General features: G+C 37.7%; 1 protein-coding gene across 21 annotated transcripts in view; it reads right to left on the bottom strand.

The window, feature by feature from the left end:
- Positions 1–2,207: 2,207 nt before the first annotated feature.
- Positions 2,208–21,534, bottom strand: part of ATP2B2 (ATPase plasma membrane Ca2+ transporting 2) — a 410,328-nt gene continuing 391,001 nt past the window's right edge. For 11 of the 21 annotated variants that reach the window (XM_032698692.1, XM_032698681.1, XM_032698693.1 and 8 more), the window contains 2 exons: positions 16,873–16,959; positions 2,208–5,829 (listed from right to left, as the gene is read on the bottom strand). In XM_032698692.1, the coding sequence (XP_032554583.1) occupies positions 5,518–5,829; positions 16,873–16,959 (399 nt within the window). In that variant the 3' untranslated portion in view covers positions 2,208–5,517. Of the gene's footprint in view, positions 5,830–10,264; positions 10,321–16,787; positions 16,960–21,534 lie in introns of all 21 variants that reach the window. The other 10 variants (XM_032698697.1, XM_032698691.1, XM_032698694.1 and 7 more) reach the window with 3 other exon arrangements.

Raw genomic sequence — 21,534 nt, 5'->3', positions numbered from 1 at the left:
ATTACCTAAATGGGTTTCATGTGCTGAAAAAATGAGAAATATGGATTTGCAGTTTATAGCCCAGGGCAATGGGCTATAAACTGCAGTCTGGATCTGAGCCATGAATAAATTTTATATTATTATTATTATTAATTATTATTATTATGTTCTTTATGTCAATGTCTCACACTGCTGCAGGAATACAAACACAAATAGGAAATATCTCTTGCTTACCTTTTTGTGGATCCCCAAAGCAAGTCTACCATTACTGTAAGGCCAAGAGGAAGGTTGGAGTGTTGAACCCTGATCCTCTGCCAGCCTGTGCACACAGTGCACCACCACACTGGAGTAAACCAACACCACAAACCCAGCTACTCACTGTCATTTCACAGAATAACACCAAATACTCAGTTGGACAGGGATGCTGGAGATCATCTACTTCTGGTCAACCTTCTGGTCTCAGAAATGTCAGGTTTGGGGTAGCAGCTGAGCAGGAGTTTTGCAAGTCAGGGTTTTCCAGCTGCTTTGGGAACCTAAGCCTACTCATGAATATGGGAAGAGCTGGAAAAGGCCTTTAGACAGAGAATACTGCTTGAGTATCTCTTGTATTAGAATTCAGTGTCAAAATCAAGCCAATAACAAACAATTAGGATTGTGTTTCATTTCGTTAGATAGCAAACTATATGCACCTGCATTTTCTTCCTCCTCCTTCTCTCCTCTTTTTGTCTCTCCTTCACCCACTATTAATGCACCATTTTCCCCATCCTGTATCAGCACAGCACCTCATGGCAAAGCAGCACCTGGTTTTCCTCTGGAGACAGACATGATCACCCTCATTGCCATCCTAGCATAAAACCTGGTATTCTTATTTTGAATTAGGATATATAAGTTCACCACGATGGACCAGTAACCTCAAACACTGCCTGCCTTTCTGAAGCTTCGAGTTGATGCAAAGGAATTTCGTCCACATGTACAACTCACATCCCTGCAGTGCTGTGAGAGGATTTCACAAACGTTCTTGAGAGGGTTCAGCTCAGAAAATAGACCTCTCGAGCTCACAGAAGCTCAAACACAGTATTTAAAACACACTGAACAGCACCAGTCCTCTTTCTTACTAGTGCCTCATCACTGATAATTTTGGCAGAGATGAAGAGTCCTGCCAAAAGCATATGGACTAATAAAGTTATGTGTGTAGGAAGGAGGTAAATGAGTGACAGAGAATGAAAAGAAAAATGTTTTCTGATTGCTGCCTGTAGCGAGCTCACAAAATCAAGGCAGAAAACAATTTAACTCCAAAGTAGCTCTAAAGCTCCATTAATCCAAGAAATCTGCTGCCTGAGTAACAACAGTCTCCTGTTGGAATTTTTGTTGAATTTACTGTGTTGGATACATTCTTACGTATCTTTTCTCACAGTGTAGTACTATTTCATTTTGAAATATTACTTGTCACACGGAATTTGCGAGTAAAAGCTGGAAATCTGGGTGAGAAGAAGGGAAAATCCATAATGTGAAGCATTTTACCTTTAAAAACAAGATTATGTGACACAGTTAGTCACCTCACACCTTGTCTGTTTGGATGACTCCTAACCAAAGTGCAGGGATGCTGTATGATCACAGGCTGCATTGAAGTTTAGGGAACAGCTGCTTTCACCTGAAGCTGAAAAAAAAGAGGAGGAGCTCTGCTGGGCTGAGGGTCTGAGCAGCAGAGTGGGGATTCCCTCCTTTTGCCCTATGCATATGCACAGTTTTGAAAGTCTTAAGTGGCAAGATGAGTCCTGGCCTGAAATCTCCAGTTTTAGGAAGCTTCAAAGACCTTTTTTCTGATCGTGACAGAGGGAGAAAGAGCTGGAAAAACCTAAATGCAGAGGTGTCTCATCTGGGCCAGTGACAGGAGAAGAGCCTTACAGAACCGTTGGTCTGAGGGCCAATATTAAACTAATTGTTTCATAAGCAAATTCACTTCACCCATTTTACTTATTCTGTACCTAGTCATTCCAGAAGAACTCCCTGCAGTACTCCCATCAACCATTCCCACCACTGTACAGAGCAGGGTACGTTTCTGGACGTTGCACTGACTCAGCCAGGCAGGAATTAAAGCATTCCAGGCTGACTCAGTGCCTGATCCTGAAGATTTACAGATACCTTTACATTAAAATATCCCAGTGGGAATCCAGAGCCAGATCTAATGACCTCAGGTGAAAATAAAGAAAGCTGTTACATTCAGACCATTATTGTTCATGCTGCTTTGTGAATTTATTTCTTTAAATTTTCCACTTGTGCTCCTGCCAAGAGAGATCTATTAGACAGAAAGCAGCAAGAGTAAAACTTTATCATTTTGTTTCAAACTATAAAATAATTTACATCACATATTTTACTTACTTTTGTCTTTTTGTTTGTTTTTTTTTTGAAACCACAAACATTCCAGCATCACACTGTAGGAATAAGAATAACAATAGAAAGCATAACCTTTTGCATAGTATTAAATGAACAGACAGAGTAAGTTCTTTATTTACAATTATTGTCTAGATAAAAAAATTCATAAAAACAGATGAATGAACATATATTAATAACCCCTAGTGGGATGGATTGCCAATGTACCACTGTATTGTTGTCCACAAATCTCATGCTGCTAAGTACAGTACGTAGAGAGCGAGCATTTATATATTGCAGGGAATTTTAACAAACTGATCATTTTGGTTTTTGATCCATTGTTCCCATCACAGAGAGGTCAAGCAATAAAAGAAAGGAATTGTGATGCACGACTTGTAGTTGAAAGGTCATAGCTATTCTGCTTTTAAAAAAAAAAAAAAGTCTATCATTTATCATATACATAAAGCACAGTCTCTGCTCACAAAAGCCCAAGTTTTCTATGCATCTCAGTTTATATATGTTTTACTATATATACACAGAATGCAGTGTTCATTTTCTTAACAGTTTTCAAGTCTGCGAATGGTACCTTAGGGAGGGGTACTCCTACAGGAAAATTTAAAAAAAAAAAACAAAAAAAAAACCCAACAAAAAAACACAAGAAAAAATATGAAGAGTGTTTGAAAATAAAAAGGCAAACAGTCAGTGTTAAGATGTCGAAAATAAACTGTTCCAGTATTAATAGCTTCTGTAGATGATCAAGTCCAAAGCTAGAGGCTTCCCTGTAAATAGATAACACTTTTTTTTCTTCTGAATATGATATCCCAAGTAGGCCATAGAAACCCAATACATGTTGTACAAAGGTTAATCACCGTATTTACAAAGCGAACAATCCTGACTGAGTTTTAATCACTTTGTTGCTAGGAGTCAGCTAAAATAATTATGGTTTCATGCTAGCTTGATACTGGTAAGAAAAGGGTCACACTATCTGTTGAACAGAGAGCTGCAAGTGCCTTCAAAGGCCTGTTCTGTTGGTCAGTGAGAAGTTTGGATCAGAGAGCGAACTACGTTTGAGCCAAAAACATTCAAGAGCTTCTACTCAAAAGTCCGAAGCTGGCAAGTCAAGCTGATTAGAACTTTACCTGGCTGATAAGTCTTGATGCACCCTGAAAACATCTGCTCAGTTCAGTCTGCAGTTTGGCCATGAGTCTAATCTTGGTGTGGAGAGTTCTGGCTTGGTTTAGTTCTCGTGACTGCAGAGATGAGCCCCTTTTACGAGCCAACTTTAAGACAAAACCAGTAATAGTACCTCAACAAATCCATTTATCAAGCTAGTTTGAGAGTGTTCTCCAACACACCTGGCAGAATCAATTGTGTAATTCAAAATGTCTTTTGCACTGTACAGTTATGGAAAAGATCATATGCTGAAAAGTCTCCGAGCAAACTTTATATTAAATACAAAAATTATTTATGAAAAATCTGTGATCCACAAAGTGCTTAGCATTCAAGTGGTTGACATAGCAATTATATAAGCTCATAAATTTTAAGCTTTTTAGGGCTGTTACCATCTTGAAAAATATTTTCCACCTCCCATACTGCAGGTTTGCAAAACAGCTTTCTCTGGAGAAAGCTCCAGGTAAAATAATGTATTACTGTGTTACAGTACACCTTGTGACTACAGGAAGACAAGCGTGGTTAAAAAAAAAAAAATCACACAAAGCACATCTCAATACACAATTAATAAAGATTCATTCAGTCCTAATAGTGCAGAAATTATATTTTCCTTTAAAAAAAAAAAGTCAAAGCAACAACCTACAGTGATTCTCATCCAAAATGCCAACAGCCCACACTTTGCAAGTAATAAGGAAATAAATGCCTAAATTACTAATTGAAAAGGATTAAATGCCGTATATCACAGTATTTTAACACTTGTTTTATCTTCATATAGACAAACCAAATATAACTTATTTTAAATTATAAACTCATTTAATATCTCTCTAAAGATATTTTTGGAAGCCATTGCTGCATGTTTAAAGAATGAAATAGCCTCCGTTATTGTATGTTGCACCAAAACAAATTCAAGCAGATTATCAGAGGGACCAACAAAAAAAAAAGGGGGGGAAAAAAAAAAGAGAGAACCTGATCATTTTGATTTTTATTTGAAACAAAGGAAGCCTGGTTTACCTCCCTGTATATAGGATCACAATGCTACATCCAATGTGTTATATTTTGGCTTCTTTTGTTATTTACTAGCAGTATCTACATTATTTAACAAAAAAAAAAATAAATAAAATCAGGCAGAAATCAGAACATGGTTGTAATAAAATATCCAGGGTGCGATATTACAGACATTTTCAATGAGCTGAGCTGAGCCATTTTTATACTACTTCGGCAGGAAGTGCTTTCTTAACCCTACAAATAGTTAAGGATATTTATCTACAGGTTTGTAAACAAATTACATTCTTTTTTAGGACATAAATAAGTTAAAATAGTCAGAGCAATTTGAGCAGAAACAAGGCAACATGCCAACAAAGAAACTTTATATATATATAACTATATATATATAGATAGATATATACATATATATAATTAATTATCTATATACTTATATGTATATATCTCTATATATAGTCTCATAAATGTTTAAGTTCCTCTGTCCAACTGGTGCAAATCTACTGTGCAAGTTAAGCTTCGCAACTTCAAAAAAGTTATTTAAATTAATCTATACAATTGAGTCCATGCCACACAAGCATTTCAAAAAACTCACAGACCAGTGAATTGGATAAATAGCCTCAGAAAGAAGTCCTCTGCAGTTCCTGCTTAAGGAGGAAAAAAAAAAAAAACCAAAAAGGAAATAAAAACAAACAAAAAGAGAGAAAGAAGGGCCAGCAGTGTACAGTACATTCATGCAGGAGGATTTTTTGTTTGTTTGTTTTTTGTTTTTCTGAAAGGGAACAGGGGGGTATGTAAATCAGCCATTCATTCTTTCCCCAAAACCATTGTGATCAACAATTCATTCACTTGTCTCAGAGTGAATAAGAGTTCAAACAGCTTTTCAGCCAGCAATGTTTTTTAATATATATATTTATATATTTCGGTTGCTGTGGGGGGAGTTTTATTTTATTTAATTTTAATTTTTTTTTTTTTTTTTTTTTGCAGTGACCTTTTCAGCTAAAGTGATGTCTCCAGGCTATGTATTGGGCTTCCTGGACTAGAAGAGGTAGCTGATTTACTTGTATCAGTTGTAAGATTTATTCCACTGTCGATAGCACTGTTGTTCTTGTTCAGCGAAGACGGTGGACTCGAGTTTTTCTTGAGAGCAGGGTCTTCTTCTAGGTCTGTGTCATCAATGAGTGGGATGTGGGGCTGGGAATCTTCTATCCTAAATTCAGGATGAGTCATAAAGTTGTGAATAGAGGTTCTAGATTCTGGTTTTTCTAAACCTTCATAGAGAGAGCTACGGAATGCCTTCACGACGCGGATCTGGGGGGAGAAAAGGAAAGGGGTGTCAGAGGCGGAACCTGCCCAGGGGCAGCACCGTGTTAGAGAATAAATACTTTGTGAAAAATGTAGCATATGGTTAGGGCAGTGCAGGCAGCTGAAGTCCAAAGTCTCTGGATGTTATATGCATAAACGAGTGGCTCAAGTTATGTGCATTTTGAATATCTGTACCGACTGCAATATTAAAATAAATCAGGTTTAAAGCCATCAAAGAACTGATGGGAGGTACGGGTTAAAGAAAGCCAACGTCCACTCGTGTGGTACATCCCTAGTAAAAGACAAGCCATGTTAATTGTAATGCAAATGTAAAACCATGCATGTCGATAGTTTTTGCAGTGAGTAAGTAGGAAGGCTTTTTTTTAATTCAAAAAGTCTCTTTTTGGTATCGTTAAAAAAAAACCATTACACATAACATATCACACTTCACAAACAGAAAAGCACAGAACACGGACACGGTCGGATGGGTACGGATGAGACACACACAGGAGCCAAGTGTAAAAACTATAGGTAATATCAATGTTTTAAAGCAAAATCTAAATGGATGCAGCCAAGAGCACAAAAAGCCAAGCAGACAAAGTACTAAGCATAATCATGCTACCACAGGGGGAAGAAAAAAAAAAAAAATCACAGTTACCACATGAACAGAGATAACTTGCACACAACAACTACACTTGGAAGCCTGGATAATGTGAACATAAGTATCGTTGAACCAACTTTTATTTTTCCTTCATGCATATGTGAGGTAAACACTCGAGTATAGACCCACTGTTCTAGCCATTTAGCTTTCGAATAAATATAAAAAACATGTAATAAAATGATGTATTGATTGTTGGGTTGAATTGAATTGTTAACAGCAAGATTTTTCTTTTTCGTTTCTGTGTCTCAGTCGTAAAAGTGTAACGTTAAATGTCGGAAGCGACACAATTGATGCCAGATATGCAGTCTTTAAACTAGGTCAGCTGACTTATGCCAGGGCAATCTAATGCCATTAAGCACCTGACAGTAAGAACACTGGTGAAAATAAATCCAGACTGAGCCCATGAGGCTGTCAGGGACGGTGCACAGTGCTTTCCCAGCAGGAAATGAGAGGAACAGAGTGAGGGGGGGGGGACACACTAAATCCTCTGTGAGTGGGCAAAGGAAGGGATGCTGTCTGTGTCCCAGTGACCTACCACTGAAAAGAAGTGAAGGTTTGTGCTGGTTTACTGCTGAAAAGAACATAACTTTTTGGAAGGGGGTGGAGGGGCAGAGAGGAAAAAACAGGATGGCAAAACGTGATCTGTTGGCAAATGTTTTATGGCTAAGTATGAGTTCTATCCTTCTACTTCCATGTAGTCCATGAGCGGATTTTTAGCATTTCTTAGAGAGGACACTAAAACACAGGCAGAGGCAGAAAAGGTGCAAAGCAGGTATTGTGAAAGCTTCTCCACACACATTTGAAATGGTTTGGTGGTTGGCATGTGTAACTTTTTACATGTAAATATGCTGCTCGTTATTGGTTGGCCTAATACACCCACTAATTAGGAAAGCTTTAATTCTTCTTTTAGTTGGCAGACTGCTTTTTAGCAAGGGCATGGGGTCACAGTGTTGCTGCTGGGGGGTCCAGCTGATCCTGTGGTTGGAGTTGGCCAAGCTGTACAGAATTTCAGCACATTTTTCTCTCTTTGAACTTGGCCCTTGTTTATGGTCTCCAGATTTAGATGTTCATCATTTAAAATTCCTAAAAGCAGAAGTCATGCCAGCTTTAGGTACATGGTCCTTGGTCAGTCCAAATGCTCTCCCTTCTCTTTATACATCCATTTGGTAACAGCAGGGCACACTACAGAAAGTTCATGGGACTGCTTGTGCTCAAGATAAGAGGATTGGAGTGGTACAGAACAGCTTATCCAGATCTTGGGATACCACAAGATTTTAGGTTGGCAGAGGTGCAAGAAGGAAGATTGTCTTGCACGATAATAAATAAATAAACTCTGAATCAATTTTACCCACTCCAATCACCCAGTGTACCTAAGAGAGCACCTGGAATTATAAATCAGGGTTTGAATCAGAGCTGAATCTCAGTTGTTCTCTGCCATGTGAGGGCTCTGTAGTGAGCAAACAGACTGGGATAAGAGATTCATTTGCACTACTAAAGACAGTATTTGAACTCAGGGAGAAAAGGTGACACACTAATTCCTTCATTATCTATGCCTTTCTATCTTGTATTTTAAAGTGCAAAGTAATCAGCCCAAATGATGAGAAAAAACAGTATTATTGTTGAGGTAGCTTTAAAAACATGTCACTGTATTGTCCTATTTTAAATCAGGAAACTTTTTGTAACGTGGTTACTTTATAGCATGGACTGATAAGGTGACATTCTCTGCAAAGCTACGTATTATTTCTGCTGTCTAAACACAAAAACCAGTCCAGCTCTTTCAGGTGCAGCTGAATCAATTAGAGCTTTTCAACTAACAAAATCGTTTAATTGTCTTGAATACAGCCACTTCTTATTGCACAGGTATAGGTTCTATTTGCCAGCCGGGTTCTTTTTAGTGAAGGTAAATTTTTACCTACATAAAAGGGTTTGATATTATGCTTGAACAGGTCCAGCAGAACCCAATGAAAGTGCAGCTTTTCTTCAAGTTGCACAGTGTCTTTAAGTCTCTTATGTTTAACAAGGGAGGAACCAAATTGAATTTGTGAGGCTTCACGTTCTGTGGTAGAAAAAGCAGCTATATTGCTTTTAATACCAAAATTTGGCATCTAATTTATATTTAACACCAAATCTTTAGTCAGTCTAGGTAGCTGACTAACACCTTATGCAGTTGAGGGAAAACTATAGATTTTGGCTGTATTTAAAGGCAGTTATGAAAAGGTGCCTGCCCTGCCCTGAATTTGGAACTAATGGGCCATTGTAAGAAAAAAAAACAAACTCACGTGTTTTGCTCAGATGTGTCTGAAGATGGAACTGCAGAATGTGCAACCAGCCATCAGTCCCCCACTCTGTGTGAAGACCTGTGGCAAAATTTTGGCCTGCACTGTTTGAATCTTGCAGGAACATTTAGGTGTTCCTAGAATAAGTTCTATTTGTTCACATTGATTTTCACTGGAAATATAAGCTTAGGACTGCTTCAGATCTACTGATACCTAAGATGATAAGTCTGAACACAATGGTAATGTAAGGGCCAAACTTTGGCCTTAGATTTCTAAATATTTTTCCTCACTAGGGAGGTGTAGAATCCCAGCTTCTTCTCTTAAAATTTCTCTGCAGTTTCAGAGGTGTGTATTTGTTTTCCATTAATTTTTCCTGTGAGGAGAAACTCCCTCCTCAACTTTAAATGCTGCATATTTAGCTTGGCATCTAGAAGAAAAAAATTTACTTTTTTCAGTGTCACACCTCGTTGAGTGACAGAATTTCTGCATTACAAATTAATTCAAAACCTCATTCATAGCCTGTCCCCCAGTTTAGCAAATTACTGCTTACAGGGACAAAACTTACTCCTTTTGTTTGTGGAAATGAAAGTAGAGGTTTTGTTGGCATATAAAGGTGGCATTTTAACTTCTGCCTCATCATTTAATATCTAATACTACCGTATTTCATTTTCCTCTTATATGTAACACTAGTCCCGTATTTAAGAAAAAAATATTATTTACCCAGAGTTCCATGGCCCAACAGCAACAAATTCTTTTCATACATGCTTGAGTTCAAGATTTGAAATAATACCTAGTGTAAAATGTTTAGGGTCTCTGCTGAAACGAAGCCCATGTTATTTTTGAATTTTTTTTGAAGCTAAAATAAAGCAGATGAGCTTGATCCAATGTTTTTTATGGCTGTACAGCATGTAAAAGCAGGGACATACCCATGATGGATAGAACCCAGGGAGGGTTGGTTTAGTATGAACTGTGTAGAGTTCATGTAATGGTATCTCTTCATGGTACTGACAATGCCAAGGGAAGACAAACAGTGTGATACAACTCCCTTTTCTCACAGTAATGGAGACAACAGAAAAAAAAAATGAACTGCTTTTAAACAAAAGACTGTGGGGACAACACTTCAGGACATTTTTGACACTGCTGTAAGTTTCCACTTCTTTCTTCTCTGGAGCTGTAACAGAAAAAACTCTTCAGTTTCATCCCACCTTGAAAGTCAGATTTATTATACTGCATCAGGCAAGAAAAAAAAAAAAAAAGAAAAAAAAAGAAATAGAATTTTAGACACTACAAATTTTTTCCCTTTAGAAGAAAAAGGTGATATTCAGAATCTCATTCCTAAGTACAACCAACTAGGCAAAATATACCAAGCCTGTTAAGCATCGACAGATATATTATGGTTGGTAGTGTGTGGGCTTATACTCGAATGTTTACCTGGCTTTATATAAGCCAAGTATCTTGAGTTTGGTTCACATTCATTTCAGGCTCAAGGTTAAAGACTCACAACCTCTTTTTATTTCACTCTCTCCTGCTGAACCCTTTTGTCCAATGTTCTCTAGCCCTCTGGGAAAACAAACACATTTAATATTCAGACAGTAGAGAGTAGGGCACTGCAACAGCAAATAAATTCAATACTGAAAGGTCAGTAAGGTGATTAGTATAAAATTGTAAACAAGAGGTCAATTTTGTAAAGAGATGCCAACTCATATGTGTAACTGATACTATTCTATCTCAAGGCTATATAAAGGTGTACCCTATACAAAGGTAAAGGAGTTTGGTCAAGTACTATTGCATATGTAAAGCTCTGAAATAGAAAACATCTTCGGTGTATTTGTATTTGTTTATTTTTGAGTCCTCCCAGTTTTAGGTGAGTAAAATAAGATTAGGTATCCACAGGAGGAGATACTGCATGTATTGGAGTCACCTGTAAGTGTTGTGGCCAGTGTGTTCTGGATAGTGTGATGCAGAAGTTGAGCAAATTCAAATATAAAGTAAAAAAAAAACCCCAAACGATAAATTTTAGAAAAATTATGATTTCTAGGTTTCTGTTTTAATGAGTGAAAGAGATACATAAAATTGTCCGTGCTACTCTCTTTCCACCTAAATATGCAGGAAATCCAGCAAGTGCTGCTGAAAAGTGAAACTACCTGCAGTAAGAGGAAACCAAAATACCTACAGAGGCCTGAATCTCATTTCACAAAAGGTCCACATGGCTGAATTCCACTGTATTTTAGAGCACTAGAGTATTTTAGAGCACTAGAGTATTTTAGAGTATAAAAGCAGAACATACACAGACTTTCCACTTTCCATAACACATCTCTGTATTGTAGGATTGCTCCAAAATTATGGAGCTTGACATTTTTGTATCAGACTTGACAAAGCTTAAATATATCACTCAACCCTTTGAAAGAATGTGTTTCTGTGTTCCTGCCATGTCACATCTCCAGCTGAGGGCTTGGTTTTATATTTAGACTCTAAACCTAATTATTTATCCTTCAGGGAAGATATGCTGAAGTTGATTTTGATCTGGCACATCCCACCAGGATTGTCAAACCTTGGTTACAACCAGTGGGAACTTCTGGGCTCTAAAGGAATCTCTGTCTCTAGTCCAATGATGTCCCAAATGATGTAACTTTTATAAATATGATTTTAGACGTGGACTTGGTTTAAGTTCTACTTGTTCCACTTCCTCCTGTAATAGTTACACAGTGTTGCACGGAAAATGCCCACTAGACCTGGTCTGTGATCTGAATATAGACTGACATTGGCAATAATCTTTGCCTTAACATCAATTAAAATGGATGATTTTTTAAAAAAAGAATTTTTTCCCATTTTTCTTCATGAGAAAATTCCATCCAAGCTTCAGATTTTCTCTCAGGTTTCAGCTGTGAGGTCTGTGCAGCTGCACGATGGCTACACTGCTAGAAAATTAAACACGTGAGAAAGCACAAGCTTTTCATACACAGCAGGTTACAAATAGTTAAACTGGGCCGCCTTTAAAATTCTCAATTAGCAAATGGGCTGTGAGAGGCACTAAAATTAAGCTTGCTGAATGTCTTGCATCAGTGTGACACAATTTGCAGATGCTCATGGCCTTGTGCCAACGCAAAGCAAACACATGTGTAACACTTCCACCTATAAATGACAGTTCAGGCCCTTGTGCCACCCCGAGCAAATGCTGCTTTGTAACACTTCTACCTACACATGACAGTGCCTTGGCAAGTCCCATAAATGTCAACTATTCTGTAATTAAAGGGAGAATGGAAAAGGTTGTCTTTCCGTGCAAATTAGCCCCAAATCTGAGGGCTGGAACTCCGTCCAACAAGTGAAGCAGAGCAAAAACACGGCCTTAAGGGTGCTGGGCTCTTATGGGAAAACCACTTCTAAAAACCAACTAACCAATCAAAGAAAAAAAAAGACCAAAAAACCTTCAGAGGTCTGTGTGATAGACAAATACTACTAATATTGTTTTGTGATTGGTTGGTAAGATTTTAATTGCTGCTGCAACGTTTGGAGCCATCTCTCAGCATTTTTTCCTGTCTTACCAATACAAGTGCCTTGGTTGAGGCAACCGTTGCTGGAGTTAATGGAATAAAAGTTGCATGTGATTCCATTAAACACTCACTTCTAAAAATCTCAGATAAAAGCGACAGACCTCAACAGAACAAAGAAAAAGGAACTTGCAAATAGGAGCAGATTCATGATCTGGGAAGTTACCTTCTGGTGGGGTTCGTTGGTTGTTTCCCCAATTTAATTGGGGAAAATTAATTGTTTCCTACACATAATACTTTTAAATTATAACCTTTTATGAAAGAGAGGAGTTCTTTTTGTAAGGGACCTGCAGTTTCTGGCTGTTTCCACTTAGGAAGAATATAAACTGTGTGTGAGAATGAAAGGAAGGGCAAGTAAGAAAGGAATATTAAATGTGTGTCTTTCTTGGAAAATCTGAAACTGTTCTTTTGCAGGGGTTACCTATTGGTGACATAAACAACATCTGAGAACCAGCTATAAACAGATTAGGATAAAGAATGACTTGTTTACTTTGTGTACAGTTAGATATACTCATCCTCTACCTAATTAAGCAACATAGTAGTGAAGGTTTTAAGCATATGCTCAATTTTAAGGAATAAACGAATATTTTGTGTTACTGTTTCTGTGCTTCCAAAACAAAAAAAGTAACTCCATTGCCCCAAGGATCTGATTTTGTTTTCCCAAATTAAAACATGGAAAGAAATGCATATAAAATACATATTCATCACTGCTTTAACTAAACCCACCCTTAACTCTGTAGTGTAAGATCTTTCAGGTGGTAGAAGATTGTGGATATCTCTTTGTCTGTGTGTTCATCACATGACACAACAAGACCTCAGAACCTGGCCAAGACCCTATTGCTTATAGAACCTTAAGTTTCCCATATTTTCATTTTCTGTACCTTAAATGCGTGCATATTAAATAGGTGTGCATATTTAGTTTGCATTTAAATAAATTTTCTCATTTTATCAGAGTATACAAAATGCCAGGTTTCAATTTGCAGAATTTTTTACCTTATTTATTTAAAGCTGCAAGGTCTTTCAAAAGAGGTGAGAGACTCACATTGCTGTCAATTAATGCTGACATGCAGAAATTTGTAATTTGTTATTGGCAAAACCACCATCACTGCTAAAAAATATCAGCATAACTAGGGAAACTTTAATATTGTGCTAAATATTCTTTTGTATAAATTGCTTTTAATTAAGGTATTCCACAATTCTAGGAAAGATTTGAATGGGCCATATTTATGAATGGCTTCAAATTTCAGGTAATAATTGCTAATCTGTTTCACAAGCTACCATCTGACAGGCAGATTTCCTTTTAAGCCTGCACTAACCTTTGAATCAAACATTAATTTAAAAAAAAAACACTAAAAAAAAAAATATGTTTTTTAAAACATTCCAAAATGTTGTTATAAACCCACAGAAGAAATCTCACAGAGTGGTGAGGTGTCACAATGAACTGTATCAACTGTGTTGCTTTTTAATATAAAGAACTGCATAAATGCTCTGTTAAATTAGACTTACATATTCTTATCAATAGAGCACCATGTGAGTCCTATTTTTTTTTATTGATTGATATCAGAACCTCTCCATTTTGGGCGCCCAAAATGATACCTGAAATATCACAATTACTGCAACAGGCTGAGCACCAGTTCTCTGAAAATAAACCTTCCTGACAGTACCTCATATGGGGCCCTTTCAAGCATTAGGTCCTTTTTTCTTTGCTGTACTCGAGGTTTTCCCTTGATACTCCCCATAGTCTATCTACAGGTTTTTTTAAGATTCCTGAGAGAGGGAAAGGCTTCAAAATCAGAGGGATAGTTATCCAAATTATCCCATTATTGCCTTCTACCCCATATGAAGAAGGCAATGACTGAGGGTTGAAGTCACTCTGAGCAGCTCAAAGGAAAGAAGCCAGTCCTGCCTGACCACACACATTTTAAGCACGGGGCTTAAGAGCAGATCTAGGTGTGCATTTGGCAGCTGAAATTTCCTCAGAAAATGCCAATTCACAAAAAACATACCCCATTTCTATGAAATTTGGATTAGGAAAGGTGTTCCAGGTTCTTGACAATAAACAATCCACTGGAAAGTACCCAATTTAGAAATAAAAACCATAGGGGTTTTGTATTTGTTTAGGTTTTGGCTTTTCTTCCACTGTCAGTCATAGGTTTGTGTCGTTGTATGAATAAATCAGGACTTTCCCTGTTATAATTCGAAGCACACACTGGATTAATACTGAACAGGCATTCTACTGTGGTAATAAAATACTAACAGTCCAGAATAACCACTTTAAAGGCCCAATCTGCAATTTCCCTCATGAATGGAGATACTTATCTCTGGGAAGCCTAACAAATCAATCATCTGGTTTTTATTTTAGTGAATGAACGTGGCTGTGACCACAATTGAGCTCTGCAGACCTGTTTTTTCTTTCCCCAAATGAAAAGCGACACAGACTGTAGCAGATCCTGCTTTCTCCTGTTAATTAACTTCAGCCCTTAACCTAAGTCAGGCCTTTCTCAAGATGGAAAACTATTCAATTCTTAGTTGCTTTGTTGCAATGGGGTGTAGAGAGGGAAGATAAATTGTCTATTTTCATTTTATTACACCCATCCTTTCCCACTGCTGCCCACAGAGTGTTATTGTAACACTCAGCACAGCAGAATGAGCTGCTCTCTGTTTCCTGCTCCAATGTTGAAATGCTATTACAGGCAATCATTTCCTGGATGAAAGACTTGATATTTTGGTGTTTTGTGCCCTGCTCAGAGTGGAAATGAGGGCACCTGGGGTTGTCAGAAGCAGTTCCAGTGCCTGTGGCACAGCAGGGCCCTGCCTTGACCTCTCCTGGTGCTGCTGCTGCCCTCAGACACTTGGGGCTGATGGAGGAAAAGTTATCAGGCCAAACTTCCCAAGGAAAAAAACCCAGGAAAACATATCAAAAATCTCCAAGAAGCAATTTCCAAAGTGTGAACCTCAATGGCTTTTTGGGTTCCTAGCAAAAGGAAAATTTCCCCTTTAAGTCCAACAAAATTTCTGCTGCAGGTCTGAATGCCTGATGTGCAAATACTGAGGAGGTTTGTGCTCAAATAGAATGGAGAGGTCAAGTTTCCTTTTTTTCTGCAGGAGTTCTGGAATTTTATGTCCTTCTCTTGTCTGCCTTCCCTCTCTGTGTTGGGCAGACAGATGAGACTGGCTTCTCGTCTCTTTGGGCAACTTTTCACTAAAACCTGCCTGAGGAATACACCACATTATTTTCTGAAGTGTGTGACAAGCTTGTAAACTGAGTCCTATAAATTTAAATATTCTTTTAGTGCTGGTTACACCATGATAAAAAACAGCTACTTACAGTCCTGACCGAATAAAAATCCAAAAACAGAGTTACATCTTTAAGAGTTTTACTGAGCAACTGGAATTCGCCTGTCAGTGAAGCAGCCCTTTCTTATTTTCTGTTTCAAAGCTTTCTTCATTCACTTCAGTACCTCTTCACTAGATGTTCTGCATCTAAAAGCAGGTCGTGTCAGGAATTCACTGTTTAGACACGTGCTTCTTCTAAGAAATTTGTTACCAGGTTTATTTTGTTTTTTCAGCACTGTCCTTTAACTTGTCTAGCTCCCTCTGCCTTAATGCTTCACTGCCAGTGAATTTAGAGATAACAAATCTACTCTTTCACCATTCCTGTAAAGTTTAATCCCTCAGCCTGGAATCATAAACTAGATTCCTTATTTCCTTTTTCTTTCCTGAACATCTTTCCTGGACATGAGTGACCTATGTTACACTCAGTCTTCCGGTGGAATTATCTTTTATCTGACAACCTGTATTGCTTAATATATGTGCAGAATCATTTAAAGTACATGCTACACAAGCAGTAGAAAATATATCCAGTGAAACTGAGAAAAAATGCCACAGAAGCCTCAAATAAAATCAGAATATTCCTGCACTGTCTCATATGTCCTATACTCTAGAAGATAAAAGGTGTGCACAGCTAATAAAAATATCAGTGATTAGCAGTTAGAAAAAACCCAAACCAAAAAAACAGTCCTGATGTCCTGGCAGTAGAGACATTTTTTCTGATTTTTGTTGCAGAACAGGAGAGACATTTTTTCTGACTGTTAATGCAGAACAGATTTTCAGCGGGAATTTCTCTTACCATTGACGTTAATAGGACTCAGATCTCATTCACCTCATCTCCCTCCAGGATATAAATTAAAAAAAAATTAAAAAATAAATAAAAAATTAAAAAAATAAATAAAAATTAAAAAATAAAAATAAAAAACTACTGGAAATTCCTGTTTTAACAGCAAGCTAACAACACTTGCAACGACTCAGGGAGAGTATCTGCTGTACACAAAGTAATCACGCCACGGGTTTTTCTCGGGAGGTGTGAACTGCTCAAATTACCAGGACAAAAGGGGAAGGGGCAGAGTAGCTGAGTCTCAAGTGACTGCTACGTTAAGTTGGCATCTCTGTAGGTCTGATGCATTAAGAATACACACTCACGCCCAGCCGCAGCAGCAGAGGTGCTGGTAGGAGAGGAAAGAGCATTGGATAACGATACGTGACTAGGGCTAGAAATATTGGTTACATCCTGGGTCTGGCTTGTGACGGAGGACTGTCTCCTTAGAGCCCCCTGAAAGGAAGTGCCACTCTTGAAAGTATTGACTACTTCGATCTGTAACGGAGGAAAGAACGAGACAAGTTGCTTAAAGTATGGATACAGATGCATAACTGACAGGAATAATAATGAGAAACAATAAATCACAACAGTTTTATACTTCAGTTGGAATAAATACTTTTGAGTGTTTTCTTTTAGAGACCAGGCGATTCAAATTTTCTGTCTGGATAAACTGAAGCAGCTCCACGGGAGGTGGTGGAGCTGCAATCAGTTTAAACAACCAGAAGATTTGAAGTGACAATCCTAAAAATTTAAACCGTTTTATTTATATGTAAATAAAATAAACTGGAATACTTGATATAACTAATCTCTGCTTTTTTTTCCTGCTGGAATACTTGACATAACTGATCTCCAATTTTTTTCCTACTGAGAATGAAATTACGCTGTCGTTACCCTCCAGGTGTTCTTCCCGAGGGAGGAAAATTCAGTCACTCAATTGGAATGTTTTGGGGGGAGATAGGGATGATACCAAACCAAACCAGGAAAACTTTAATATTCAAAATATGACTCCATTTTGTCTACAAACCCAAGGTTGTTCAGCACACTGGTTTGGTAAAATAAGCGTTCCAAGGTTTTATCTTACTTTTTCTATCATGAAAGTTTGTATAAGTTTAGCAGAATGATAATAAATGTTAGTTTTTTTATAACTAGAGATTTAAAAATATTCATATTTTATCCTTATACCGAGCACTTAAAATCACACAGAAAACTACATAGAACTGAGTCTACTATTGAAGCAAACAACATTACAAATTTCTACTTGTTATTTTCATGTCTGTTGTATTCACTGTTTGATATATCCATCCTGAATACCTTCCTGAGTGCTTTTATTCATCACCACAGAAGATGAGTTAAAACCAGAGCTGAGTATTTCAAGGCATTCTTCGTCACCAGTATAATCTAATAAAAAGCAGGCTTTGTGTACAAATGTAAAACCAGGGATTGGCAGGAGATTCTACCGAGGAATAAATATATCCTGAAAATCCCTACACATGGAAATGTCCCCTCTGTTCCATTAGCACAGCCAAGACGTGACAAACACCAGTAATATCCATCAGAGGGATTCAACCAACTACTTATTTCAAGTAACCCACTGCTACTAGGTCCTGCATCCCGGATTTCTGAGGATACACAGCCTAGGAAGTAGCTGGGAGAATGTAAAGTGGTGGTATATTCATCTATTAAAACAACATAAATCTAAATTTTAGCCCTCCTAAATTTCCCAAATGGAAAGCACTATAACAAATTGGCTGTTATTTTCTGCTGTCAATATTGGGATTAAACCAGCTGGTATGGCTGCCTTTTTACTAGTAAGGGTGTTTCTCTTCCCATATTCTTATCTTTGGACCTCATTGTTTAATTTCCTGGGCGTTTTTATGGGAATAATCATACCACAGGCAGCTATAAAAGGGATCAGAGGTTACTGCTGTAAAATGGTCACACTGAACTTTTCCTGCACGATTTTTTCACTGCCCCTCTGTTTGAGCCCTCTTTACCACACCCATTTCAATGTGCACACTCAGGAGTTGTACAGCATTAAGCAGTCACCACAACACTTGGAGTGGTTTTGGCAGCAGAGTTACATGTCCAATAAAAAAATCACAGTAAAAAAAAAAAAAAGGTACAATATGAGGTGAGTTAGCATATGGAATAGGGGTACAAGGGAATCATTAACTAAGGTTCACACTGGCATCTAGAAAAAAACCCATATGGCTCAAACCATTGGTTATATGGCATGTTAAATACTCACCTGAAATGCTCAGGGTACAAAAGTGCAATTAAATACAGATCTTGGGTTTTCATGACCTACCACAGGTGACAGAGCACTCTTCAAAAGAGACCATTCAAAAAAGATTTTAAAGACTCCCACTGAGAGCATGAAGTGTGTGGAAGACACAGATGATAAATCCTGAGCCAAAGGGCAATTCTAGATGTACAAATGCCTTCCTAAGAGACTGAAAGACCTCAGATTAGAGTGAAAAGATAAGGGAAGATCTGCATTTAATAGTTTCTTCAGAGAACAAGAATTCCAGGCATGTAATTTAGTTGTTCTCCTGAAGAAAGTAACTACAGTTCTTCATGAATATAATTCACAGTGGGAGGATGACAACCTTTCCAGAATCTTAGAAGCTGAACATTCAAGGGCTTTATTCTGCACGAAGCCAAGAAAGAGGAGAAGAACTTGGCCCAAAAGTTTCCCTTCTCAAACAAGAAAATAACAAAGAAGAAAGAGTTCATGGAAATGAATGGTGCATTTTAAATTAAGATTCAACTGTTTAATTACAAAGGAATGTGCTTATTTAGAGTAATTCAAGTTGCTAAAAAGAAGAAAGTAAATGATAAGTCACACATCATGAAAAGCTGAAAAAGTTTCCAACACACTGTAGGATGCCATAGTATTTTGATTATAGGTCTTTAGGTGGAGAAAAAAAAAGTACTGTCCTGCTTTTGAAGCTTATTTGTGAAGTTGAAATTTTTCACACCCATGTCATTTTTCTGTATGTTCTATACTCTAGAATCTTCTCATATTTTAGGTGTACATGGCTAATAAAAATATCAGTGATTAGCAGTTAAAAAAAATAGAACGATCTCACACTGGATGGAATAATCCTGGCAGAACAAGCCTTTTTTTCTGTTTTTTAATGCAGAACTCATTTTGACAAAGCATTTCTGTTGTCACTAATGTTAATAGGACCCAGGTCTCATGTACCTCATCTCCAGCCAGGATATTAATTTTTAGAAAATCAAACCAGAAACCTTTCAGCATGAAATAAAACAGCTTCCATTCCACTTCCATGTGGCTACTGCGATGTTTTCTATATTAAAAGCTATAAAATGAGGTGCTAGCTTTTTATCTAACTTCAGAACCACTTGCCAGGAGTGACTTTCGTTGCCAGAGGGTTTGCATTAGCTCAAGAGAAAAGTTTTAATATAGAAAGGAAGGGGAAAAAATGCAATACAGCACTACTATGTATTTTTTAGCATCTGAAGAGGAAAGATCTTTGTTTAAGGAGCTGTTAACATGTCACCTGCATATTTTTCAGTTTTCCTTTTTATTCTCAAAGCATTTCTAGACACTTATTTCCCACTTGATGCAGATAAAACAAACTCAATTACGAGATGAATGAAGCAGAGGAGGAAAGAATCAGACCGGTGTCGTAAAAATCTGACATTTAACTTGAAAAGTTTTCTAATCTCCACACTCCAGAAAATTTCCGTTCTCAAATGTGAGGTGACAAGAGAAAATTGTCAGTGTACAATTAAAAAAGATGCAATGGTTTTGGGATGTTACTCAGATCACGCAGTTTTGCCTCAAGTGAACCTGATGAACTTTCCAAAGGCTCAGTCTTGCCTCTTCCTTCAGAATGAAGAGTTTGTGAGAGCTGCAACAAAGACTTGGGACACAAAGTTGCTGAAAAGTAGCAAAGATTGAAAAGTCCAGTCTTTTATGGAACTTCAGACAGTCTCTATGTCTCCCTCAAACTTGCATAACTAAGGTGAGCCATTTGTGAAACTTCACATGTCAGTGGTCTTCTGAGAGAACTACCTAGTAAGGAAACACTCTTCCATTCAGAGGAGAACACACATCCATCCAGGGAATCCCTCTAGTATAGTTATAACACAACAAAACATCTGAAGGACCAAAAGCAGACAAAAAAGAAAATCAGAAGTCAATAGCCAGGCCCTGGCTTGGTTCTGTGCATTTTTCCTACACATTTCTTTAAAGTAAATTGGTGCATGTCTTGATAGAAATAGGTCTGACATTTCAGTGTGAAGAATCACAGTGGAAATCCCTTCTCTAGGTTTGGACCCTCTGTTTTGAGAGAAGATGTAAAATAGAAATGTCTTTAAGACTGCAAAGTTTTGTCCATTTGGATGAGTTTTCATTGGAGCACTACAAGGGAGACCTGAAAACAAACTCCAGCACTACTGTAGATTCTTTACAACTGCTTTAGGAGTGAAGGCTTTTGTTGGGTGCTGTGGCTTTCTGTCCAATAATGACTGAATAGAGAAATAAGCAAAGATAATCTAATTTACAGCACAAGATGGTGGAAACTGGTCTTATTAGGATTTGAGTGATCAAACTAGTTGTGAGTCTAGAGTTTACTCCTGGTCTTACTGTCATCCTCATATAGATATAAAGCGAGGGGATGCTCTACCTTCTTCTTCCGCATCTCCAGCAGTGTATTAGGCATCAGAGGATTCTTGCAAATCCTCCAGCTCCCCAAGGATGCTACAGACATCCTCATCTTCTTCCATCAACTCTTCTTTAGCTGGCTTCCTGAGAAACGTAGTACAAGTGTATGAATTCACTGGGATGGGCCACAACACGCAGCACACGAGGATGTGCTCGAGGTCCATCCAACAGTGGGTCTAATTTGACCTGTATGGAAGTTCATCACTCTCCAGTGGACACCTCGGGACTATTTTTGAATCTGTTGTCCCATTTCCTTTTTTTTTTTTTCATTATCATTCCACAAATGTGAAATGGATGCAAAAAATCAGTCATTGAGTAAACAAAATGAGACAAAAATAAAAAATCACAGAGGCTTCTTGGCAGAGAAGCAAGAA

Source organism: Chiroxiphia lanceolata, chromosome 11 (genome assembly GCF_009829145.1).
Source record: "Chiroxiphia lanceolata isolate bChiLan1 chromosome 11, bChiLan1.pri, whole genome shotgun sequence".
NCBI classification, from domain to species: Eukaryota; Metazoa; Chordata; class Aves; order Passeriformes; family Pipridae; genus Chiroxiphia; species Chiroxiphia lanceolata.
Note: the sequence above shows the minus strand (reverse complement) of the source record. Positions and strands in the feature narration are given on the sequence as shown.